The 26,333-nt window shown below is 37.7% G+C and overlaps 2 protein-coding genes across 5 annotated transcripts; one reads left to right on the top strand and one right to left on the bottom strand.

Moving 5' to 3' along the window:
* The first annotated feature begins 1,368 nt into the window (after window positions 1-1,368).
* On the top strand, window positions 1,369-7,377 carry LOC113680043 (meprin A subunit beta). Its single transcript, XM_089189630.1, has 10 exons — window positions 1,369-1,539; window positions 1,662-1,832; window positions 2,214-2,331; window positions 3,438-3,613; window positions 4,131-4,352; window positions 4,474-4,518; window positions 5,078-5,224; window positions 5,847-6,109; window positions 6,591-6,678; window positions 7,252-7,377. Exons 1-10 carry the CDS (start codon window positions 1,443-1,445, stop codon window positions 7,254-7,256), a joined length of 1,332 nt encoding a protein of 443 aa, XP_089045756.1. The 5' UTR covers window positions 1,369-1,442; the 3' UTR covers window positions 7,257-7,377.
* A 574-nt stretch (window positions 7,378-7,951) lies between these two features.
* On the bottom strand, window positions 7,952-26,316 carry LOC113680042 (serine protease 33). Of its 4 annotated transcripts, none has more exons than XM_089189629.1 (9): window positions 26,142-26,316; window positions 25,343-25,415; window positions 13,914-14,030; window positions 13,057-13,332; window positions 12,421-12,660; window positions 11,691-11,876; window positions 10,964-11,125; window positions 10,193-10,394; window positions 7,952-10,105 (listed from the first exon to the last, which is right to left on the bottom strand). In XM_089189629.1, the coding sequence occupies exons 4-9, from the start codon at window positions 13,286-13,288 to the stop codon at window positions 9,859-9,861; spliced, it is 1,269 nt and encodes a 422-aa protein (XP_089045755.1). In that variant the 5' UTR covers window positions 13,289-13,332; window positions 13,914-14,030; window positions 25,343-25,415; window positions 26,142-26,316; the 3' UTR covers window positions 7,952-9,858. The 4 variants fall into 4 exon arrangements, with proteins under 4 accessions (XP_089045755.1, XP_027052840.2, XP_027052841.2 ...); XM_027197039.2 differs by lacking the exons at window positions 25,343-25,415; window positions 26,142-26,316 and adding exons at window positions 22,276-22,312; window positions 22,413-22,627; XM_027197040.2 differs by lacking the exon at window positions 25,343-25,415 and having other exon boundaries at window positions 26,142-26,279.
* Between the last annotated feature and the right edge of the window lie 17 nt (window positions 26,317-26,333).

The raw sequence follows: 26,333 nt of genomic DNA, 5'->3' as shown, positions 1-26,333 counted from the left end.
TGTTCTCCATAAATTTCCAAGGTGTTGACAAAGAGAATTTGTATAACAATCCACAGCATCTTTAGTTGATGATCATTTCCTCAATTCTTGTGACGTTAATGTTTTACTCAGGTGTGAAATCGTAAGGAGAAATTAGATGCTGGTCACTCTTAGGTGTTACTGAGTTAACTGTTAGCTGTAAAACGGACAAAAAGTTGTGCCGTTAGGCGTAAAAAAAATTGAAAAATTTTAACCGTTAGTCGTAAAAAAGGTTAACAGAAAAAATTTTCCTTTCTATAATTTCTCATTTTCCGTCAATTTGGGCTAACTTAAGCCTTATAATGGCCAAACTTTTAATCGTTAGCCGTAAAAGCCATCACCCTCATTGAGACTCTATATCTTTGTAAGGGGTCATCTAGGCCCCAGTCTTTAGACGTGAAGTATCAAGTCACGGTTTCCTATAGATACCACTGTCTTCCTCTTTTTTGATGTTCCCAAAATCTGCCACACAAAACACTGATATTGCTCTCAGGAATGATATTCAACATTTTGGAGCAGAAGTTCTGGAATTCTTTTACGTTTACTATTTTTCTGTTACTTGACACGCAGCTTGATGGCCGGACTGATCGAGTCCAACTTGGATAGTCTATGACTCAAGCGTTTCATTTAATTGCACACTGAGTATGATTTCAGAAAATTAACCTTCACTTTTACTTTGTGGAAACAGGATGCGCTTTAATTAATAACCTCTCATTTGTGACAACTTTCAGTTTTTGCTGAAGGGATTTTTTGTAAAAAATCAATTTACGAAAAAAGAGACTAGAGTCCGAACTCCGTAGAAAATATGTATTAAACTTGTTCAATGAACCACAACATCTAGCTAAAATAAAAACTCCGAAACTTCTTAAATTTGCAAGGAAAGGGGTAACGAATTTAAGCGAACGGAAGCTCAAAAACAACATGCTAAAAATCCGTGAAAATAAACTAAAAGTACGCGACTAAATGTCCACGTCTGTTTTCCAATGTCAAGGTTAGAGTTCTTTTACGTGATTGGCCAATTTGTGAAATCACGTGCGCCGCGCGTGGATACAAAGAGAATACGACGGGGGGAGAGGAAGAGAAAAATTGTTGTTTGAAATTTAAAAGCGAAAGAGATTTCTACAGTTTTCCCCGTTACCTAAAAAATTCTTTTTCATGACCATTTTAAGTATCAGCCTGATTTTTCAGAACAAATTATCCAAAAACTCCGTGAGTCAAGCTAAAAAAGAGCATTTCGATTTCGCCCGCTAACCTTATGTACGCGCGCAGAACTTGAGATCGAAATGCAAAATTATCTACATTTGTGACGTAACAAACTTCATTACTAGTTACAATTGTAAGGTAGATAATTTAAGATGATAGATTGTGACACAGTCTCGAGCAGAAACTGCCATGTGTGAAACAGAGAGCATAAATAGGTCAACATGAAAATTAATTATTCAATTTTAGTTCTTTGCCTTTTGGGATGTTATGTGAAATTGCAATCAGTTGCAGCTGTTGACTCCTCCTTAGAAATAGAAGGTATGACAGTTATCTGTTGCAAAACTCCGAGAAAAATGCGTTAACTAAACTTTCATTCCGTTCCTTTCTTAGTTAAATGATCATACAGTACTGACATGAATGTGTATTTAACGTTTTAATAGCGAAGAGTGGTCGGAACTCTGTTCACGAAAAAGAGACAATGGTTACAGTTGAATTAGAAGATTCCCCAAAGATAAATGGTGTCAGGAATAGATCTAAACGAAACTTCGTCGCGTTCAAACGCCATCGGTGGTACTCGAAAACAATCCCATACATCTTGGACAAATCTTTAGGTAAGGATCATATCTAAGAATCAGATTTGTTGATAAAAACAAAAAGAATGTTCAGTCAGAAATATTAGGCTTATGCTAGGTAACTTTTGAAAACACATTTGAACATGAGGCAACGTAGAAACTTTCATTCTGCTTACGCCTGGGTTCCAAGCTGATCAATCTTACCAGAAACGTATGACTGGTAGGTTACAAACCAAATGAGTGAGTCTCAGAAGGCCACAGTCGGCTTACACATGCATCGAGTTAATTTATCTTTCAAACGTTGTTTAAGAAATTAATGTAACAACTTCAAAATGTTCTGCAAAATACTTTAATTTGTAAATTATTTGAATACTAAGCTCAACCATACCATGAAGGGTAAAAAATCTCGCTTTGTTTTAGGATCATCAGGGAAACAAGCCTTCAGAGAAGCCGTCAAGGAGTTTCAGAGAAAGACTTGTCTCAGATTCACTCCCTACACAAATGAGAAAGATTACCTTTGGGTTTATCGAGGATCAGGGTGAGTTAAAGGATGTAAAAAGTTCATTTACGAAAAAAGAGGCTTAAGTCTAAACTCCGTAGAAAATATGTATTAAACTTGTTAAGTGAACCACAACATTTAGCTAAAATAAAAACTCCGAAACTTCATAAACTTGCCAGCAAAGGGGTAACTAACGAACGAAAGCTAAAAAACAATTGATTAAAACTCCGCGAAAACAAACAAAAGTATGTCCACGTCAGTTTTTCAATGTCAAGGTTAGAGTTCTTTGACATGATTGGTTAATTTGTGAGATCACGCGCACCGCGCGTGAATAAAAAACGAATACAAAGGGGGAGAGGGAGAGAAAAATTGTTACTTGAAATTTAAAAACGAAAGAGATTTTCTATAAAGGGAACGAATGGGGTAATGCCACTCATTATTCCGTGAGGATTGATTAATAACGCATACAATCTCACTACCTTGTGGAAGGTCCACCCAAAGACGCCAACCTTATAGAGCACACTAACTGTCGAAAACGCACCAGCACACGTTTCCTACTGATCACCTTTTTAATAATCTAGAAAAACAAATCTCTGCAATCACATCTGCCGGTCAACTGACGGGCTGAACATATAAAACGACACTTTTCTCTAACAAAGAAAGATCCTAATCACGAGTTTCTGGTTGCTTATTCAAGTGTTTCTGGTCTCTTAATGCAACGCAACAACAACGAAATGATTGTCTACAGTTTTCGAAACCAATTATAAATTTTTGGTTGAAGCATACTAATGTAAATTTGGCAAAAAATTGAATTGAGGCGATTTTTTAATATCAATCATTTTAAAGCAGTTTGTGGTAACGTTAATTAACATTTTATCTATGATCTCCATGACAAGATGGTTCATCACTACCATTGACCCCTTCTCGCCAATAAGAAGGAAGGTGTTCTTCATCTGACTTAGCTATTAAGATATTATTTATTATTTATTATAAATATTATTTATTATATCAGGAATATTTCTCTCGATTGTTTCTCTCTCCCACGGCGAAAATGGGTGAATTGCACCCTCCATCTGTAGTCGCAGAGATTGGCGATAGCACTGCCATTACCTTTAGTGTTTTGAAAATATCTATCTATGGTATAGATGCTCCTCTGTTACTGGGAGATCTGGCGGCAACCAAACTATGTCTCTTGGAGAGGGTTGCCATAGAAAGGGTGTTGTCATCCACGAGCTGCTGCATGCACTGGGTATGACGCACGAACATTGCAGAGCCGACAGAAACGAGTTCATCAGGATCAACATGGAAAATATCAAGAAAGGTAAGTATCTTTGATCCAATGAAGCTGTCGTCTTCTCTACGTGAAAGACTGAGTCAGAGTACTGAGATTGCAGTAGAAGAGGCGCTTTTGTCCCCTTTATTTACGTTGTATACCAGAGATCAGTCAAACCTTTTTAAGGGGAGTTTTTAAAGTTCTTCTCCGCTGAACCTGTATCTGTTGAGTCAATATCTGGATTTAACTGGATTTTAACAGGATGTGGCTTTTCTTATTTTGATGTGACAAGCCCTTTTGCTTGTACGCGTCAGTATTTATTCAGAGAGCGATTAATGCTGCCACAATAGTAGTCATATAATGATGATTTCATTTTTACTTTAGCTCAGGTTGAGAGTAACAAATTCAAATTAAATCTGTTATAGATCTAACGCCTTACTGAGGCTACTAAATCTGGTTAGGGGCCCATGACAACAATGAGAAATAATCAGGCAGCTGTCTAAAAGAAATATTTCAGCACATAATAACAAAGTCTTGCCCATACGCTGTTATGATTTTCTTTTAGATGCCAGGATTGAGTACCGGGTATGGAGAGGTTTCGTTACTAAAGAGCCTTACGACTATGGATCCATAATGCACTATGGGTTCAACTTCTTTAGCATCGATCCCAAGAAACCAACCATTGTCAAGTTAATGCCTGGTGGTAAGCAGATGGGCCAAAGAAAAGGATTCTCAGATCTTGATTTGAGAAAAATCAACAGGTTCTACAACTGTTTGAATTACATTAGTAAGTATATTTTTGAAAAATAAACGGATTATATGGCAGAGTTCCTTGAATAAATGTCTGAAAGTTGTCTATTTTTGCTTTTTTTGTTTTGTTTCGTTTCCTTATTCAATTATTTTTCCAGAATCAATTCCAGCGCCCGAAAAGGAAGTTTTCAAGATAGTGTCAGGTAAGGGGTTTCAGGGAAACAATCACAACATGAATTTATTTCAATGCCATCTCGTTAGATAAAAAACACCACCACCCGGCAAAATCTAGCCAGCAAGTAGCAATCAAACCAATTTCGGGCTGGAATGTTTTTTATTACTCCTGGTCTTACTGGTCTCTGGGGATAAGCTCCGGCAGTTATGGACAACTTGGCTCCGAAGACATGACCTTTCTGCATAAGGCATTACCCTCCTATATACCGGACGCCGGGTTTAACTATCAAGACTTCATAAATTTTGGCACATTTGCGCAAACTTTCTATTTCCCTTGCCTCTTGCTAAAAGTAGGCTAACTTTCCTCAATTCTTAGCTTGCTGGCTCGTGAAGGTTTTGAGAGGCAAAAATGAGTTACGAATTCTCGTGAGGAATGGAGAGGGAAAACTTAAGAAAGATTTCCCCACTCGCAGTTTCGCGTTTTTGCTTCAACTTCGTCGCCTTCTCAAAACCACCTATAGAACCACGTGTTAGCTGGGTCTTTTTCAATGTTTCTCTTTACACCGATCCTTTTAACTTTACATGTAGGAGACTGTGACTTTGAGCGAGGATTTTGTAATTGGGAAAACTGGATCAACGAAGAACAAGATCAATTTGATTGGAAGATAGGGACAGCTGTGATCAAAACGTGTCCCGGGACAAACCTGCAACACCCTTCTAATCCGTTCGTTACTGGTAAGATTATTCGCACAGCTTGCCTTTGATCTTAATGCATGTATCTTTATGTCAAAAATAACAAAAACTGACATGTCTAATTAGCGTGTCAATGATGTTACCACGTCCGATCACAATTTTTTTTAATTTTTTGTTTGGGAAAGACCATATTTGCCTTGATCACACATTTGAATTAGAATGCTGCGCACGGCACCTGATAATTATATTCCATTCGTATAGGCTACACTTCCACCAATAAAGTCGTGATTGTGCTAAACATTATGTAGTTTTTATTGATAAACAAGCATCCCCGAGTAGGTTTGGTCAGAAGTGATCATACCGATTACATCACCTAAGGCATAGTTTTTCACCCGAGATTATTCCACTGTTGCAAGTAACGAATGACGAAAAGTAAACGAAAGCCTTCCTCTGTGGCTGTCGCGTTTGTGTTTTGGATAAAGGGGGACAAGTTTCTAAAGAAACTATGGTGCTGCGTCAGTGGGGGACGTTACTAATAACTTTGGTTTTATCAACTGGGTTGATGGAGAGTTTCTAGAACTGACTTTTAGAGCTAAGAGGGATTTAAACTTCGTGTTTAGACCATCGATCACTTCGTTTTTAAACAAGTTAATTCTCTTTCAAGGAAGTTTCATCTTCTTCGATAAACCGCTACGCAAACCCGCCGAGTACATGAGCAGCAGCGTGCTTTCTAGTGAAGGATTCTTCACAGGACTGAACTGCCTAAGTTTCCACTATTGCATGCAATCAGGTGGATATCTGCGAGTGTTTACAAAGGAGGCCGAGTCAAAAGAGAAGAACCCGTATGTTTTGATCTGGGAAGAGATGGGTCTGCAAGGAAACAGACTGGACAAGATGGAGAAAACGATTTCAGGCAATATGATCAAGGTTGAATTTTCTTTCTATAAGTTCGTCACTTTATTACTTTACTTCCTAAAGCCTGGTTCTGATTCTTCGTTGCAAAATGTAACCAAATGAAGATATAACTGCGAGCTTTTCAGGAGCGCTCTTGTAAAAAGGTAGTGCATGACTTAAATTAGCATCTTGACAATCATCTCTGAACTTTCTCTTTTTGAGAAGATGTTTAGGCTTTTTTATGAAAAATAAACCTCATGAATATGCAAAGCTATAACAGCTGTGCTATGGTTAAATAAGCTTGGTTAAATAAGCTTGGTTAAATAAGCTTGGTTAAATAAGCTTGGTTAAATAAGCTTGGTCTTTGAATGATAGAAAGGAAACATGAAAAACCTGAGGTCCTCTAAGAGGACTCAAGCATTTGAAAGAGCGATGAATGAATCCTAGAGGGGCTCAGACAAAATACTTATCTTAGTGACGTGTTTGTCGCTCAGCTTTTTTTATATTTTTATAGATTTATATCGAAGGAATAAAAAGCCCTAATCAAGATGGATTTGTCGCCGTTGATGACATTAGCGTCAATCAGGGAAAGGCTTGTGTTGGTAAGTGCTTTCTAAAGAAGCTGAGACAACATACCCATCTATCAAATAATTTAGCACCGTGGCTTAGTTGTATTGGGGTATGCTTCAAAAAGAAAACAAATAAAAAACAGAAGAAATGAACCAGGGAAACAAACAAACAAAACGATTTATCGAATAGAGAAGCGATCCTCGCAGTTATGGACACTACTGAACTAGTAGTGAAAATAAGGCCTGAAAAAACGGCATTTGAACCCATGACCTCTGCGATACCGGTTCAGATTGAGAGCATGCAAAACGACTTATATTTATAGAGTTAGGTAGGTGATTGTAAGTCTATCGGGAAGCGCAGCTTGCAACGTTTAAGTGGCAAACGATATAGTTTAAGTATCTTGTTCATTTTCCTTACTTAGGATGATATCTCCCGTTGGAAACAGGTCACACGGTACTCAGGGCTGCGAATGTTATAAGTCGCCCACGTTTAAAAACGAAAGATCAATTTAAGCGGAAATTTCAGGCCACAGTAGATCAAGGAAACGATGGAAAAGAGTCAGAACCTATGAATTTTCCATAATCTTTCTCTCGTGTTCTTTTTAGGGTAATCTCGATCCGGCCTTTCTGGGTAATTCTTTCGAAAGACTGAATAGCATCGAGGTACTAATCTGCAGATGGGCTGACTGATATAGATGTGGCTTTATGAAGCGTTAGTGGTGCTTTGAAAGTGATGACATTTCATATCTATTTCATCTTTTAAAAATGAATTTCTCGTCCATTATAGGAAGGTTAAGCCGCTGGAAAAATCCATCGAGCCATCTCCGTTTTTTACAATGGTACACGGCTGGGAAAAAAAAGCATGTAGCTAAAGCATGCAAACGAACAAAAAAACAAAACTGAGAGAACGACGTTAACAACCTTTTTTTTTTTGAGAAAAAATGTTGAGTATGTTTATTAATTCCATATAATCAAAGCTCCGTAGTTTCATAATCAATGAATTGCGTTAAGTCTGGTTATTTTATATCTGTCATAAACATCAAGACCGTAGTTAAGCATGTGTTACCAAAGAGAACGAATGTAAGGAGAGTTCACGGACAGGTACAGAAATTACCAACGGAAAGACACCGTTCCCAGCAGGGTCTAATTTCAAAACTCTCCCTTTTGCGAATTCTTGCTACTTTGCCTTAGAGGAGAAATCTATCATAATCGTCACTTCCGTGATGTTTGCTAATTATTGTTTACCCAACTCCACCTGACTGAAATAAGAATAATATACATTTATCGTTCCTCAAAAATGTTCACATTTGATTAAAGATGTTTCTTATTTTCAGCAAAGTCACAAAGTTACTCATAGGATATTCCAGCACACGCGTTCGTTTCATTTCCTGACCATATTTCCGTTGCATCATGGCCTTCCAAAACAAGCATTATAGACACTGTATCTCTCTACACATGATAAAAAATAGTCTGGTACGACATTTCTTCAAGTACTTTCAGGGGTGCACCTCTACCCTAAGCACCAGTCTTTCAAATTATCAAATGGCTACAGAACGACGTATATCTCGGAAGTAAACAACCTCCTGTCGAAACTGATTCAATCTAAAATATATATTGTACATCTTTCATCGTGTGTTGTTTTTTTAAGCACACATTACAAATTGCCCATCATATGATTTGAGTTATTTTTCAAAAGAATGCCATAAAACCAACTGCAAATGTGCTTTACAAACTCGTGATGATACAAGCATCACCGAGAAACATTCTTAACCCAATTTGCTACTATCACAGAAGCTGAGCATAATGTTGAAACACAGTGTCTGGCTGTTCTTAAGAAAAGGGAAACAAGCGAGGTTTGCAATTTTGTGCACCTAAGATAACAATAAATCTTAGAAGGACGGCGACATAAAGTCTTTATGTTAAAAATAATAATAATAATTAAAAAAAATTAATAACCGTGAACTAAATGACTGACAAAACTCATTCATGCTGCTAATAAAATTAGGACATGAAAAGTAAGAGTTTTAAAAATGCTTCGTAAACAAGACTTTTCAACATTACCAAAGCTGCAATTGATTTGCCTCAAATGACAGGTGGACCCTTTTTGTTCCGTCTTCCTTTCTTTTCCTATTGTTTTTCATTTCATTTCATTTCATTCTTTATGTTTTAAGCTCCGGGTACGGTACGCTACTTTATCCTTCGAAGTAAACTGAGCTGTCCACCACCCCCCCCCCCCCGCATACTTTTTTCTTCCTTTCATAAGCGGCTGTCGATGAAATTGGATGTCTTGATTCCTAACTGCATTCGTGTTTGCTCGATTTCCCCATCAAAAATGGTTTCATGTCCCTTGAATACCTGAGTAGCCTAAACACTTGTTTATCATGAAGGCCTTTACCTGAGTGACATACGTCTTTCATATGATCTACTTTCCTGATAGGAAGATAAACACCGGGGGATTTCAGAGAAGCATCTTTAAAAGTTGTACGATTTAGATCATGCTAAAGAGATCTTGCTGATAGCAAGATCCTTTCAACCAGATCATACATCTTTTTTCTTAACTCATGGCAGATCTGTTACAACTGTGTTAACAAAGATATATTACACAGGAATAACACTAAATTTACGCAGGCTTCACGTTATAAAGTATGGCTTGCTTAACAATCATATTTGATATGAATACGTTATATTATAATATGAAAAAAAGTGATCTGTATACTCTTAAATTTTGTCAATAACTTGATATTTGATATCCATTTTTACTACCAAACACTAACCTTCTGTTAGCCACCTTGGTTCTAGAGAGCCTGCATTTACTTCTTATGGAGCTTTCTTGGTCATGTTAAATATAATTCGATATTTACATGCATTTTCTGTCTTTACGTTCAACTGCATGCACTTACCAAACAGCTCTTAGGACATCTGCCCCTCCTAACTCTCAGCAATAATTTTAAGACCGGCCAATGCTATATTTATGAATTTCGTTTTACATTTCATGAACTGATCCGTTGAAAAGATATGTGAATATCGGAACAATTTACGCAGGGTTTTCCAAAATGTAAAATTAATCAAGAAAACTATCCGAGTTTTATTTTTTACTTAAGCGAGTAATCCGATTTTCATTTTCAACGTTTGCTTTACAATTAGCCCATTTCAGGTGGCGTACATCAGCCCTGCACGATGTTGTTTAGCAAAAAAGAAAAACCTCGCACTTATTCATCTGTCAATCTTCAAATTTGCCTCCATCCACCGAGTATACTCGTTCACATTCGTGTAAACACCATATTTGTGCGGCAACGCACACCTCTCTCCCCAGCTCACTATGCCTGCAAGCATCCAGGTGCCGTCCCCGCTCGGATCTGGACAGGCCAGCGGTCCCCCGCTATCGTAAGAGCATGCGTCAGTGCCACCTTCCTTGAATCCGGCACACAGGAAGTTTCCTCCCACTGCTCCGTTGTACGAACTAGAAACACAAGAAACAGCTAACATAAGCTTCTACATTGGTCATCCACTACTTAAAGTTTGACATGCTTTTTCGACCATTACTAACCGGGGAGAATTGCAGCCTTCTTTTCCCACCAAATCAACCCACGCCTCTCTCAGCACCGGCGAGGAACTTCCTTGCCAATAAGTGTGTCCCCAGCCAGTAACAATGCAGCGTTTACCCGCTTGGAAGTAGTTGAAACTCTCTGGCAGGCAGATCTTACTAACATGGCTGCCGAACTTCAGTGAACCAGCCATACGCACTAGCGCTGGAGAAAAGCACATAAACACCAGATATAACCCAATCCCTCTTTTATATATGACCAATTCACACTTAACATGTTTGTTTGTTTGTTTGTTTTTCCAAAGAAAATAGAAGACAACCAAAGCGCTCAAATTATCATGATCATAAAACACCGACAGAGTTTTTAACTTCTGGATGACACCGTCTTAAGCAACTTCCTCGTGAGAAACAGCAATGGATTGGTTGCATTGTTTTTGTGCTATTCCCTTACTCGAGTTTGCAGCAACAGAAAATTTCATTTAGCAAAAAAGAAATAGCCCATCTTCTAATCAAATAAATCTTTACACAACGTAATATGGATGAAACATAACGTGAATCAAAATTTCAACTACTGACGATTCCCTCTTACGGGCTTACTCATTTTCAGGAATGTAATGTAGAAATAAAATAATTGACCTGACAAACGAAAGAAACAGTAGTATATCCACGAGTTCACCGCAGTGTGATTTGATCAGGTCTATTCGTGCCTTAAGTACAGTAAGTACTTTAGTAAGATCCGTCCCTTAGTAAGAAAAAGAGACCCCGTAGCCTTACCGATATCGTTGTCACCGGGGTGGGAGGAATTACTTGGCTTATAGTTTGGGTGAATTAGTATTTGTTTGACGTCAAGCTTTTGTTCTTTCCCTTCCTCTCTGTGAAGTGAATGTTCACCAATGTGCACCTCCCAGTCTGAGGGTTTCTTTGATGTTTGTTCATCTAAGATTCAAACCACATAAGTTCTTGGTAAGTGCACATAAAATGGACTGATGAACTGATAGCCTGTGAACATTTTGCATCCATTTGTTTTTGGTCCAGTTTTATCGACCTCAACATAATAAAAAGCATAATTTAGATTAACCCGTACTAAATTACAGTGGTTTACAATTGCAACAGGTTCCCCCCTTCCCGTGCACATTCCCTCATTTCAGAAACTTGAAACTCAGTTTTTGTAAGAAACCTCTCTTTGACTAACTTAAATACCTTTTCTCGCATTACGTTCATTTTTCTTTTCTAAAGCGGTGGGAGGGAAAGGAAATGCTCTTAAGCTCTTATTCCTTGTAAAATGTACCACATAAACAATAATAGCAAAACTCACTGAAACATTGAGTGTTGTAAGGACCACTTTTGTAGTCATTGTAGGCCGTTTTATTGAATATAGTTGATGTTCTTTAGTGTAAGTTTACTCGGATCTTAGGAATACCTGTAACTATTACACGAGTTTATGCGGATATAGATATTTGTACTAATGACGATGGGGATGAGTAAGAATTATTCAACTTACTAAAGCAATGTGCAGCGGTCACGACCCAAGATGGTTTTATGATGGTTGCTCCGCAGGTAAGCTTGGTGCGATTAAAGAACAGAGCAGACATCCACGGCCAGGAGTTAGGAACGCTTTCTTGTCCTCCCACAATCCTTCGGGAGCGAGGATTGTACAAACCCCAACGTTTTCCACAATCACGAGTAACTGAAAAGAGTCGAAATGTTTCTCAAGGTAAAACTTAAGAAGACGTTCTGATTTATTCCCAGTTGCAAAGGAGCTCTGCTACAGAGTTTAGGGTGAAGTGAAATTGTTTGTTAAATGCCAAGAAACAATTTCAAAGCTGTTTCTTTCAAGTCTTCGTTTCTCATTTTTCTCAGTAAAGTACGAGGGAGACATCGAGCCGGAATCACGGAAATCGGCAGACCTTTTCTACCTCGCATGCTTAATGCTCTAAAGATCTTCAAAACAAAGTAGCGAAGCCACCACTTTTAAGAAAAAGTCAAAATAGCCTTTCTCCCAACGGAGAGATTTAAGAGGAGCAGGAAATTCTGTGTTCATACAGACGGCGAGGAAGAAACCGGAAGAGGTCTCTCCTAGGGCGAAGTTAGGGCCAAAGCACGGGACAGGGTGCGGCAGTGGCAAGTTTGTTTTTTGCCTTGTGTACCAACCCAGAACAAAAGTTGAACAAAAAAAATCAGCAAAATAGAGCAAATTATCCTCATTTCAGACAGAAGACCGGTTATCTAACCTGTTGAAGTTCTACACTTCGGTTTTCCTCCTCCTCCTCTGATCCTGGTCCCTTGAATCTGTTTTCCTAGCCGGTCCACGCACCAACAGGCTTTTGTTTTCCTGTTACATTGCAGAACTCTAAAGTGGCCGTTTGATTTGCACTTTGGCACGAATACTCCAGGGTTGTTCTTTCTTTTCCTCAACCTGCGTTCACGCATTCGCTGGCAGCGGGTTTTTTCCTTTTTGGTGGGATTTTCGTCTGTAGAAAAAGGTTTTTAAAACATGTCAGCCTGTATTACGGAAATCGAAATAACATTTTTGGATTTCGTACTATAATAATGGTGGAGATGTGAACGTTTCTGCGACACTACAAGACGAGCAATGGGATACCACATTCATAATTAAGTCACTAATCAGGATCTATGAGGCAATGTTCTTTTAGGAACAAGCGTGCCTTTCGTGAAGAAAATCCACGTGCTAATTCTATGCCGTGTAGTAAATTATAATGTGGAGGTTCACCGTGAAAAGAGATGTTGGAATCACCAATTCTACTCCTTCCCATCTTGGTGAAATTCGTTTTTGCCCCAGGAAAGTTATTAATAGTAAATGAGAAATCAAAACTAAAAACATCATCGAAAAAGAATGAATAAATTACCCATTTCGTCCTCTTCCAGGTTTGGGTATTGCCGGACGTTTCTGGGTTTTCTTTTCCACGCCTGAGGTTGATGACGTTCAGAGTTAGAGGAAAACTTAATGGTGACATCGGTTTCTTGAAACTTTTCTCCTTGTGCATTAACTCTCCAGCATTTCAGTGGCGTTGTAGTTGTACACTGGATTTCCCTGAAGCTTCCGTCCGGATTGCACGCTGGCGAAAAGCCGCGTCTCATCAGCGCTGCCTCGATTTTTTGTAACTGACATGTCGTGTAGTTCACTACGAGAAGAAATAACTTATATATCATGTTTCATAGTGAATGATCCAAAGCCATAATGTATTACCAACAGCAATTGTGAAGGAAGATTGCCGCTTCACTGCTTACTTTAGCAAAGAATACTCAGCAAAGGCCATTTCACAAAAATTATGTAAAAGTGGAGTTGCGCCCAAAAACTATAAAATTTTCTGAAATACTTTCTTTCTCAGTTCATTTTCGCGATTAATAAAAACCGCTCTGAATAATTCTCCTAGTTCAGAAACTGGCATGCCTCTTTTAGGAAAAAAGGATTTTTCAAGGAAAAGTTTGCCATATATTTTCACCTGATAAAGTCAAAACATTTTAGGAGCAAATCGTTAAAAGTGTTGGAGAAGTTATGGGTTCGCCGATTTGTTGTCGTTTCAAATCTTCGCGCGTTTAGAATCATACAAAGAATATTTCATCGCCAGCTTTTTTTTTTTTTTTTCCAATTTTCGAAAGGACTTCTCACCAATTCTCGCTCACTCGCTCGCTTTTTCTCATCGCTCTCGATTGACCGAGGACCCGGCAGAAACTCATTACACAGGTATAAATTAGTCCTTACCACAAGTTTGCCGGCAGCCGGTTTTACAACAGTATTGCCATCTTTCACACTGAGCATTCAGTAAACAGTCGATTTTACATCTTCCTGCTGACGGATGAACTGAGTTTGGACAGTGGTCTGGGAAATGAGAAGAAGGACTTTCATTCTCTTTTATTAGGAAAAGTTAGTTGGGCTGTTGCAATGGCCACGTTGAACCTCTCCTCTGAGGGAATTAAGTTCGTCCCCAGGACGCCATAGAAAGACTCAACGTGACACTTACCGCAGGCAACCTAAGCTAAAATGTTAGTGTAAAGCTATAGCTTGAACCTGGGGTGCCTGTATTCACATTCTGTACAAAGAGAACTTCCAGTACCGATCCACATAATCAAAACTTTATTTTAAAATAACTGCAAATATCAACATTTGGAGAAAATGACGTGACCAGTGACAACATTGTGACGGCAATCTTTTTTACATCAGTTCTACACGAAAGTGTCTTCTTGCCCAAACGAGAAAAAAAAACTATGAACAGATTTGGAGTAATATCTATCATCAAGATAACAAACAAAAGAATGGTTGGAGCGATTCGGTCGTCAGTGCACAAGCTTTGCTTTTCTTTTTGCGTAACAGGTATTCGCTAATACAAACAAGTACTTTAGCCTTCGTGTAATTTACGTCAGGAGTGGTCAATTAAGCTCCTTTAAACATTTATGCCGGTTGTTCGCTCGTTATACGGTCATTATATAATGTCATTCATTTTTAAATTACTTTAGTAGCTCTAGACATCTACACGCAATTATTTGAAACTAAAATTCGTACAGTCTTCGATACTTAGAGGTCTGATAAACATATCGTTGAAAATGTTAACCATGAAAGAAGTCAAAGAACAGGTTTAAAATGTGCTTTTTCAGCCAATGGTTTGTCTATATATGCCTGGCTGGTTTCACAATTTGTATCAACAGACATGGATCTTGAAGTCATTCCTTAATGATCGTTATTCATCTGACGTCATCCTCTTTCGTAAGGACACTGCAATTATATACAAACTATCATAACCACTGAGCCTTACTGAAGCTCTCAAAGCAGAACAATTGAAAAGGCGTCAAATTGACGTTACTTCAAGTGAGAAAAATCATTTCAGACGCTTAAACATCGAAGAACACTGCAAAAGGAATTTTCTTTCACGCAAAAGGAATTTTCTTTCACAAAAAAAGGAATGCAATGCTTTATTTCATCCACAAAAACGCTTATGAGTACTTAAATGACAGCAGTAACCGCTATTACAATATCGTCAAAGCCAAGCCTTCTCATTTATCTTTGATCACGAAATTCTACTAATCAGCCCACCACACATATGGATTAAGAAAAAACAATATATAATTATATCAAACGTCGCTTTAATATAGTAATTTATAGTCTGTCATTAGTTTCGGCGGTAAAATCAACCTTCAATACAGAACAAAAATCGTTCCTAAAGCTATTTTAAGATAACAATAACGTTTCAGTAAAATTTTTTCAATGACCTATATTATCTTCCAGAAAAACAAATGCAAACGACCTATGAACTTCCGACGGAAGTCTTTTCTCAAAATTTTACCTCAGGAAAACAAAAATGTCTTTGATATATAAAAAAAAGGATAAAAAGTCCCGCTCAAAAACTATTTTAGAAAACTGACATCAAGTGCACTTAACGGAAAGCTATGTCAAAACAACTGAATGCTTTTAACGGGTAACAACCTATTTCCTGCGGGCTTAAACGACGTCAGAAGTAGTGAAAAGCTTGAACAGCGTATACGAAGGTGGCACGCGTTTTCATAGAAACTACTATACGAATGTGTAATTAGCATGTGTTTCGTAGACTAATTGTATTGATAATTTAACTCGATTTTTTTTCATGCGTAGGAGCTCGTTATAAGAAGCTATATTTCCGATCAACAAACAAGTGATCATTTTGATTCAAAAACATCTCACAAATGACCGGTATTTCGGTGTAAAAGTGGTAAATGCCTTGTCATTATGAACTACAGTCTTGAAATAAAATGGGCACTCACAAATTGACAATAACGAAACCAGACACTTAATAAAGTATCAAAAACCACTTCCATCAAATATACTGGCGCAGGAGTCTCTGTTAAGGCTTGATGATGAAAGGATGGTTCAAATATCTACTGTGGCACACGTAATTACAGCTACTAAACAGAAAAATGTGATGCGGTAAATAAAAAAATTTACTACAAACACGGAATTTGGATCAACACCGGCTTGATGTTAAATGGTTTCTCCGTGCGACAGTAAAAACCAATTTTGATGGTATCGAGAATTTCAGTCATACCTACATTACCGTTTCTAGATAAAAAACGTACAGAGGATACTAAACAAGGAGAAAGCGATTTTCATGAGGGATTCTTAAAAAAGAACTTCAATCATATGAGAAAACCAAAAATGGCGATTCGCGTCTGCTACAATTTTCTTTTTCTGTTTCAGCAGATTTGAATGAAGATTTATATAAATCGATGCGAGTCTCCACCCGCTTGAGAATACGATGATGGGCTAGAGAAAGTCGTATTGATTATGTCAGACGATATTTGTCTTTTGCTTTAATTAAACGACTTTGAATTAATTGAATTCTATAAATTCTCTTGATTGATCCTAAAAAGTGTACAACTGATCAGTTTTACCGACTCAGCACTCGTTCATTTTTTTTCTGGCGTGCCGGCTGTCAGGTATACCAGCTCAAACAGGCTTTAATACTGTTTGCACACATACAATGGATATGAACCTTACCTCGTCACTACCTCAAACACACGTTATTCACTTAAAGATGAAGTTTGAACTTTGGAAATAAAACTGCAAATACTTTTAAAATTTCTCTATCTGCTCTCACATTTCCTAAGTCCAAGTGACCTTTCTCTCGTTCTCTCTCTAAGGCTGTGTTCTCTTACACAGCGCTAATCTTAGGTTAGTACCATTTGCTATTCGCTAATAGTTATCTCAAGTAGTTCTTCTCAAGACTAAAATTTGCAAAGACATTCCTAAGACTACAAAAGGCACATCATTAGTGCTGCAGGTTTGGAATTCTTGTCACGACTAATTCTTGTCCGCCCAAAGTGTGGACACTTGGACCAAGTAGTGGTATACATATTTCGTGCATTCCTACCAACGAGCAAAATAATAGTATATGCCATGCCACGAAGATATAAAAGTGAAAACGTTTACTTATTTGAACATTATTCTTGGATAACTTTCCCCGTAAATGTGGTGCAAATGAAATAACCAAAAAGTTAATACGCTGGGAATGAAAATAAAATACAGTTGGCTGAAGAAGAGAAGGCAACTCGCAAATATCGACGTTTGGAAGCTAAAACGAGCGGGAAAGAACGTCAGAAAAAATTCGTCAGAAAAAAAACGAAATTCGAAACCTATTTGATCGTTAATTATCGGAGCCATCAATAAACGACGAAACAGAGACCACTTAGAAATATTTATAGCTGCTCTTTCATTTAATTTACGCGAAAACACCGCACAATGAAGTATTTACACAGCATGGCATCTAATATAATTTCCTGATGAGCCGACTAGCCACGTTAATATTGAACAGAACTTGATTGAGTCGTAAGGTGTAATCAATATGTTTCGAAATATCCTGCAATTATTAACAAGTTTTTGTTCATAAGCAATTCCCGTTGCTACAAATTAATATCATATCGGGCTACATCATTTCTGTTTTGAGCCGCGATGAATAATCATTTTAAGCACTTTGGTGAATAGTACTGTTTTTTTTCTTCTTTTCTTTTTTTCCACCATTTATTGGCACAACGGAATTCAGTATAAAATTCACCCTCCCAATAAATATACGCGTCAGATTTTAAACTCAAGTTCCAAAACAAATGTTTCTATCTGATGTTCTTGCCATGTAAATTTTGTCTGTTGATTCATTTTTTTATACCGAACTTGAACTTGGAAGCAATTAACTTCAGTCAGACAAGTGTTTTTATTTCTACGTCAATCGCCTTTCATTTCTTGCTACTAATTCTAATTGTGGGAAACCAAGGCGTCCCTACCCTTTGTCCAGTGAAATACTTTATTTAAGAGCTAGTTTTACCCGCATAAACCATAATAGTGGTACGTTTCAAATACTATAATCAAGAGCTAGTTTTACCCGCGTAAACCATAAAAAACATAAAACTTCTAAAACGAAATAAAGAAAACACAAGTTTGGGCCGACAAAATTCTATCCAACGGCTGAACACTGTCAGTTTTGGAAATACGTACAGTTTAGCTTGTTAAATATTGGTATTTTCGGCTGCTAGCAGAAAGAGCAAAATAAATTATCTTAGCAATTTGCGTACACCATTTTTAACCTTCATAAAGATGCTCTTTGAGAGTAATGTTAACTAAAATTTTCATACAGCTTTCAAACAAGACAACCCAATATTTTGGTACAACAAAGACGCCTTTCAAGTTGTTTTGTAGAACGTAACTTTTATTTGTTACTTGTCACTTAATTGTTGTTTGTCTCGTCGCCAACCGGGATTTTAAAATTCTACTCACGTGCGCGAAGTAATTAGTTTCAGGCCATTACACTTTGGGCTGTCTGAGTTATAAGCTGCACGCGAAGGCATGGCGGGCACAAAATCTACTGCATGATTTATACTGAATATATTGGAAGCAATGTCTTGAATTTTCTGCCAAATAGTTGCAAAATAAAGGGATGAAACTGTAATGATCACGCATTAGAGGTGTTAATTGGCTCATCGTGTAGAGAGCTCATGGCCATTTCCATTCACCGACTACCGTTTAATTTAGGTCGTTAGATCCTCAAATTGTGCCTTTCCTAAGGAAACTATAACAAAAAGTGCCCTGACCTGTTAAAGAGCACTTTCAATTTGACATGCAGCGATTAATTTTAAGAATAATTACTTGAGCAACGGAACACTTAGCATCTTTAGTTCGAGAAGCCAAAATTGTGTCTTTTGTCTTGTAAATGTTGCAACACAGAATTCTAGAATTGACGGGTCATTCATTTTGACCTGAGGTGTTGAAAACGTAATGTCTGGAAGGTATAATAAATTTTGTTACAAATCACAACGGTCCCAAATCTTCTTTTCTTTGACGTTGATGACATGAAGCGTTTATTGATCATTTTTGGTTGATAACCAATGCTTAGACCTCGACGTTTGCCCTGAATATCCAGAGGCTGCTTGCTTGCAATGCACTTGAAATTGTTATAGCTGGACGCAAGCCAGGATAATGTGCTCTGTTATTTGACGTTGAGACTGGGAAAAAATCCGCGCAGAATGAATTTAAAACGCCAACAAGGCCTGAGACTACCTCCGTTTGGCCTCACCTAGCTTTTACTACTTCCCAACAGAAACGCTCTTTAGTTGTACATGTACGATCGTTCTTAGTAAAAAAAAAACAAAAAACAAAAAAAAAACAGTAGTCATAAAAGACAACATTTTTTACTTCGCAATATTTCACTCGGCCGGGAAGTTTATCCGTAGGACTCGACTACTCCCCTTAAAAAAAAAAAAACTTTAATTTTCATTTCGTATACGTTGTGCATTTGGTTCAGTATTTCAACATTTAAAAAAGATTAGCCCAACCGAGTTTTTTCGCAAGTCGAATGTAGCTAATTAGTCCGGCACATGTACAGAAAGCTATAACACTACTGGAGCGGCCATGAATAATTGAAACTTTTTCAGAATATAGTTACATAACGGCGGGAGACTGCAAGCACGTACTAGATGCGATAAGAAATACCACCAAACCTCAGTCTGCCATAACTAGGTTATAAAGGGTGTCTGTGATTCCTTATTTTTTTATTTTTTACATTTTTTTTTTTAAAATTTTAATATCGTACTATCGCGCACGAACAAGAACTGAACATGGAAAACGTTATAAGTTTGAATAGCACTGACTATACATGTGTCAGTATGCCTTCTGATGACAGGGCCAATTCCCAATCGCTATGTGGCAAAACTAGGCACGTTTAGCTGGTGTCGTTTTAATTATCAAACCATATCGTTGATTTACTTTTCAACTGTAATACTATATATAACACATGCCTGATAAGATATAGTTCTGATTAGGTTGTTTCTTTCACACGAATCTAAGAAAGTTCTAAACTCCTGCGCGAAATGAATCCAGCATTTATCTCGGCTGCTTCAGGATAATACGCGAATTTTGGCCCAATTTGTATCAAACGGGTAAAACTGGTTCTCGGCAACAAAATACTAAGACATACATACTTTCATTCAGATCTTCACATTTTAGTCTTTTGTTGAAATAAGTCTTGGGATTATCAGAAGACAGATAAGGATCGATATTGTATTCAGGGGAAAAATATCATCGCAATGAAGACGATTGTATCATGTCGTTTCCGAGAGGATTTTGAAGAATCTCCTTAAGAGGAGGAGATGAAATTAACTGCGGATTTTGCGTTAAGATTCTTACATTTTTTGGATACTCTTGAGAGTTTCATTCTCTTCTTAAATTTTTTTGGTGTTGTCAGTGAGTTAAAAAAGGTTCTGGAAAAATTCGTATCTTGTGCACCTACGCATTGTAATAAAGGAAATGTTATCGTCGACTTCCGCGGGAAGGAGAGATTTTTGTCGCATTGCTCTGCTCGGAAGCCACAGCAATTACTAAATTTGAGAGAAATTTGTCAGTTTGGATCGTGTTCGCCATTCTTGAAATTTGTTATCAAATGATTCTTGAGCAATATTTAGCACATAGCACAGAGTGAAACTAATCGAAAACAGAGTAACGACGGAGAGACGCAATTTCTACTCTCTTTGAGTGAGCCTTTATCATCAAACGTCCTAAGCACTTCTGAAATTCAAATTGCGTAAAAAGGAAACTGCTACAGGGTGTGCAGATACTCAACTGGTTTCAGTTGTTCTGACTGAGGTATTGACGAGATTTTTGAGATATCCGGTTTCCTTAAGTAATTCGTTTCGCATCAATGCCATTACAGATTTCCTGGAGGGAGTTTTTTAGGCAATCAAATGTATTGGCCTGCGTAACTCGAATTAACACTCGTTGTAACCTACTCCAAAAACAGCCAACGCAAAATCACGGTTAAGCTACAATATACGTTAACTACCATGGGAGAGATATCATTTTAGAGAAGTGCACGAAAATATAGAATTAACAAGGTACGCAGAGTCTTTAGAGCCATTTACTGAGGGCAATATGGGGCCTCGTGTAATGAGAACATGCAGTTCGGAAAATAAAATTTCCATTTAAAAACTATAGCAATTAAATCTGCTCGAGCAGGAGTTTTAAATTTTTGATTTCATAAAAAAACGTAATGTTCAACACTGAGTAATGGAGCGTGAATTGGACTTGAGAGAAGTCATTCGCAAGTTAAACACATCGAAATATTCCGGTCTGGCTCGCGTGTATGTTTGTTTTTCTTCAGAACAAATCCAAGGAAACGAAACTTTGCGGGAAACATGCATAGTTGCATGTAAAGGCAAAAAACTTCTTGTTTTCTCACCGAAGTCTATTTTATCTTTGAATTCACTTGTTCTGTTGTCACCAAAAACAAAAGATTTTCAGTGGTTATTTCATTCTAAAGTTGACGATCTGTCGCGTGCACTTAGCGCGTTATAATCGATTCAATTCAGCTCGAGGCAAATTACGGCACTGCGTAATTAAAAATGAAGGAAAATACTGGAGCATTGAAGTGACAAATAGCATTCAATGAAATGAAATGAGGCAAGGGGTCTAAAGCATTGGCAAACATCATGTGCTAACAATATATTCCAAACACTACTTGAAACACGCACAGTAACGACAGAAACACTTCACACAAAGGAGCACCAGTTAGCAAATAATTTGCACAAGAAATTTCTTTGTGAATAAAATTTCACATGAAACGTCTTATAGCCAAAGGGGATAAGAAAGCGCCCAAACAAAGTAATGGATTTTATTTTTTTTTACCCTTTTCCTAGTATGACGAATTTGATATCGTACCCACAACACTATATGAATGAAATAGTGTTCCAGAGAAGTTTACGCTGGCTTAGGCACAAAAAGACAGAGGTTTTACAAATGGCAGACGGTGTATAAGTTAAGTGAACCATTTAACCTGAAAGTAAATAGTTCCTTGCTATCGTGAGCCACTTCAAAGTGAGTCAACGCTTGTAAATGAAATCTTGACAAATGTAAACATAAGTTGTAAGACCTACTTGCACTGTTGCGCTAAAGTCTAAAGAAGCGTTTTAGTCCGAAATGAACAGACCATAAATGGTTTGGTCTTAACGTCGAAGTTGAATTGTCTTGCAAAATGACACGTCATGCTCTCAATCGTTGTACGCTGTAATTATGATTACAAAAGTTACACGGTTGAAACAAGGATTTCTTTTGCACTTACCCACACCGCAGACAATGATGACCAAAAAGAAAAGGCTCTGTTGATTTTTTATGAAATAAACATCATCGTTAAAATATCTTTAATCATCTTTCCAAAGTAACAATGTCTGACAGGCGTGAGACTAAGGAAAAACTCACCTGAAGAAGCACATAAATCATTCTACAGCAGACCTGCATTTTTGCAACAGAAATTCTCAGTGTGTAGTCACTAGTGATATTGCTTCTGCGCGTTGATTGTTTTAACGTAAAATTAGCTACCAACTCGTTGGACACGAATCTGATGAGCTCTTTTTAGCCTGCAGTTCCGATTGACTGAGCGGACTTGCAAGTTGCAGAAGAATAAACGCTGAGAGAGCATATTTATACACTATAAATAGCCATTATAGATGAATTTCTTTGCAGCCAATGAGATGGCATCCTTTCCCTTTAAGCAGGTGTATTTGATATATTCCAATTAATTACTGCACTTTGAGATCTAATTTATCTCTCCAGTAAATATTAATCAGTCCAGAAACATGTCGAATATTTTTACGTCTGGATTCTTCACGTCGCAGGACATTAAAAGACATTTTTAAAAGCCGCATGTGGTAGTTTTGAGTTAACACCGGGCGATGAGGAGTTTTAAAGTGTCATTTGGCTCATTTGTATAAGTTATGTAAAATGTATCATTGAGACACCAGCTACAGCAATAAAATTGTCCTTATCACTGACAGCGCTATATTAATAACTCAATCGAGACAGGGCGTGTGCGCGTATATTTCGCGTGTACGAATACTCTTATGAGTGGGCACAACATACACTTCTGAGTGAATTTACAACTTTCCACAGCCGGACGTCACTTGAAAATTGTTTTATACGCTCTGCGTGAGTTAAAGCAAAAATTCTTTTATAGAGGCAGCCATACCTTTTCAACAGACCTGGTAAATGTGGTCAAACACACTGGCGCTATCCGGCGCATTTATTATCCAATTCTTTTGGGAGTCGCCGCACAAAATCGTTTGTCTCAATTGAACAACACAAAAACGGTTCATCAGACAGGCAGGCCACAAATCTAAAATGAGCGAACCACATTTTCTTCATTAGAGTTCGGCTTTAAATAAAGACTTGAGAATATTCACATGGCATTCATCCAATGTATTTACATTTTCATACACCGCGATCCAGGCCAAAATAATGACTTATTCAGAAGCGGTTTTCTATACTATCACTCCAAAAGAGTTTCTTCTTCGTTTAAAATGTTCGGTTTTGTTATTTCGCCAAAAAATACGCTAGAGAACGGGAATTGTTTCAATGTTGCGACACTCCCAATTCGCTCTTTCTGTAAGATTTCTTTTGTCTAAGGCAGGTTGCCGCAGTAAAATAAATCGTATCATTGGATATATTTTGCTTGGCATCATGCCCGCTGAGCTACACAAACTTAATGGTTCTGGTGTTTAACAATTACGTGGTTCGTCTTTATCTAAAACCTTGTCGATCAAGACCGACAGCAATTATTCTCGTTGAACAAATGTTCAACATGAAAAAGTTAATTTTTTTATCACGGAGAAATCTCGTTTTCTTTTCTTTCTTTCTTTCGTCTTTTCTACTGAAAGTTTTTTAACAAATATCCGTCCTGGTATAGCATTAGAATGCAACATCTCAGTTTATTTTTTCTTCTTTTTGTAAATCAAATAGTTCAATTTTGAATTTTTAGTTCTGGTTAGTTTCCTTTCGGCTTTCCTTGGACATACATAACCGAATATCATTTTCAATTGATTTCGAAACCATAACTAAATTCGCCAAAAAGAAAATTCAATTTTTGTTTGCACATAAGCAAAAGCTTTCCTTGTATCAATATTCCCCGTAATTGGAATCTTGGAAGTAATAACACTTAAGGGTCTGTTATAAAACGTGACCGATGAAAATTTTCATACTGGAGAATTTACTGTAGAGATTATCCCTTTCTGCTTTTTTATGCTATTATTGTGATTCTTATGATTTTCATTATCTTTATTATCACGTATTAGTAGCAAAACTGAAATGAAAGAATTGCGAGGTCGGCTCGAAGAGGCGAAAATTAGTGGCCATTCCAGTCTTGACTAGAAAGTCACGCAACGCTCCATTCATTGCGTTACATTATGGAAGGTTGTAAAGGAGACTGCGGCCATCTTAAAGCAGCTAATTGAAAACCGTGGTCAAAAGTAATATTTACCAAATATTAAGTGAATAGGGGAAAAGAATAAACTAGATTCAGAACAAATGTAATTAGACTAGACTCTCGTATCTTTTTTTTTTTTTTTTTTTTCAATTTTGATATATTTATGTATACGCAAGTGATCGGCGAAGTGCAATATGAGCGGTGTAGTCAGTAGCATGACGCCGTCTCGTCGGATGGCTAACGAGTTACTTTAGGCAATGAAACTTGTATTAAGTGAAAACCCACGGGAACCTTGCTCTGGCCTGTTTCATGCAGACTGTGATAATTACAACTTAATACAGGGTATTCGTTCGACACAAAGTGTCTGCTTAGTACAAAGTCTCCGCCTTAGACATGTTCCTCTAAATTTTCCGATGATTATTCCGTCACATTTTCGGTCTCTTATTGAGTCTGACTTACATGGATCTTGAACTGACCATTTATTTAAGTGAACTGACTTAAGCCTTTTTTGCTCTGTTAGGCGCTACAGCGCATTTCTATCAAGAAATTCTCTACTGCAAATATAGTTCAAATTGGTTGTAAAAGGCTTGGGTCAATTTTAGCAGGCGGCATTTCCCACACACAGCTTTGCCGCTCATCGCACACAAAACCGCCAGCTACAAAAGCTACTGACTCAATTACCGCCGCACAACTTTTGATAACGTGAACTACACTCAGCTTTTTAAAATATGTAAGTTTCTTAATATACCTCTTAAGGAGTCAGCTTAATACAAGTTTTGGCCACTTAAGGGCTCAATTTAAGTGTCTGCGTCCATCCATGGGAGCTATTCGATGAATGCAAGTTCATTTTATAATAAACATAGGAAGAAAAGGTTAGGATCTTGGCTAATATCGGCCTAATACAGGGTGTTTGCCCAAATACATGGCTCACCTGAAACAGATTTGACTGTTCGAGATAACCTCGTATGCCTCTTGGTTTTACAACTTCAAGCATGCGTGAAGTGCTTGACACAGTAGCAGAGGAAGAAATAATAAAAACAAAACCTTCTAAAATTATTTTTGCAAAATTTGAGCTTTAAGACAAACCAAATAACTACATATATATTGTATAATATCACACAGTGATACAAAGCATGCTAACCACATAAACCGGCTAGCTTTCTGCAAAAAGCAAAATGGAGTTGACCCCATTAAACGACACTTCGGAATCCGGAATAATGTCGGAATCTTCGCAGGGATCACGAGTATCTCAGCCATTCCGATCGAGCATTTTTTATCCAGGCTATCTACTGTCTCCCAGTCTCCCCCCTTCGTGCACCCTTCCTATTTCGTTTGCGGTGTTTGGGCGCTGTAAGGTTTGAGCAGCGAAGTTGGGTTAAGCTTTGGGGACTGCTTGTGGTTTTTTGTGCACTTTGAAGCATTGAATTGTCGCAGGTTCACCACTCGTTTGAGCGGCTCCGCCACCCAACGTGCGTTTTAAAGCGCTAACAAACCGCCGACCACGCAAACAGCAATCTTATTTTAAAGACGTCCTAAAATTTCCCTTGATACGAGCTTACAAATAAATGTTGACGCGCCGCCAACCGATGTTGAGCATAAAAAATTACACAATGAACGATCAGTTGAACACCACATACTCTACTGGGAGATATTTTCTCTATATGCAGTCGAAACAACCAGTTTAGTTCAGGTTCAATAAAATCCACTAACTATATTTAGTTTTGATCTACCTTCTTGCGGTCGCTGAAGCTTATGCTGTCTCAAGGGTTTTTCGTTATCTCGACCACTTCTTTGACGATTATCCGCCTCACAAAAAGTTCACAAACGGTCAACCTATGTATCGCACATCAGGTGACTTTTCGTCCTGACAGGAAAAGTTGTGTTAAATTTACAATGCCTCAACAAGAGCTTTGTAACCGCGC

This window comes from Pocillopora damicornis, chromosome 12 (assembly GCF_964200805.1).
Source record: "Pocillopora damicornis chromosome 12, jaPocDami1.2, whole genome shotgun sequence".
Taxonomy (NCBI): Eukaryota; Metazoa; Cnidaria; class Anthozoa; order Scleractinia; family Pocilloporidae; genus Pocillopora; species Pocillopora damicornis.
The sequence above is the reverse complement of the archived record's forward strand: the minus strand, read 5'-3'. Positions and strand labels throughout refer to the sequence as shown.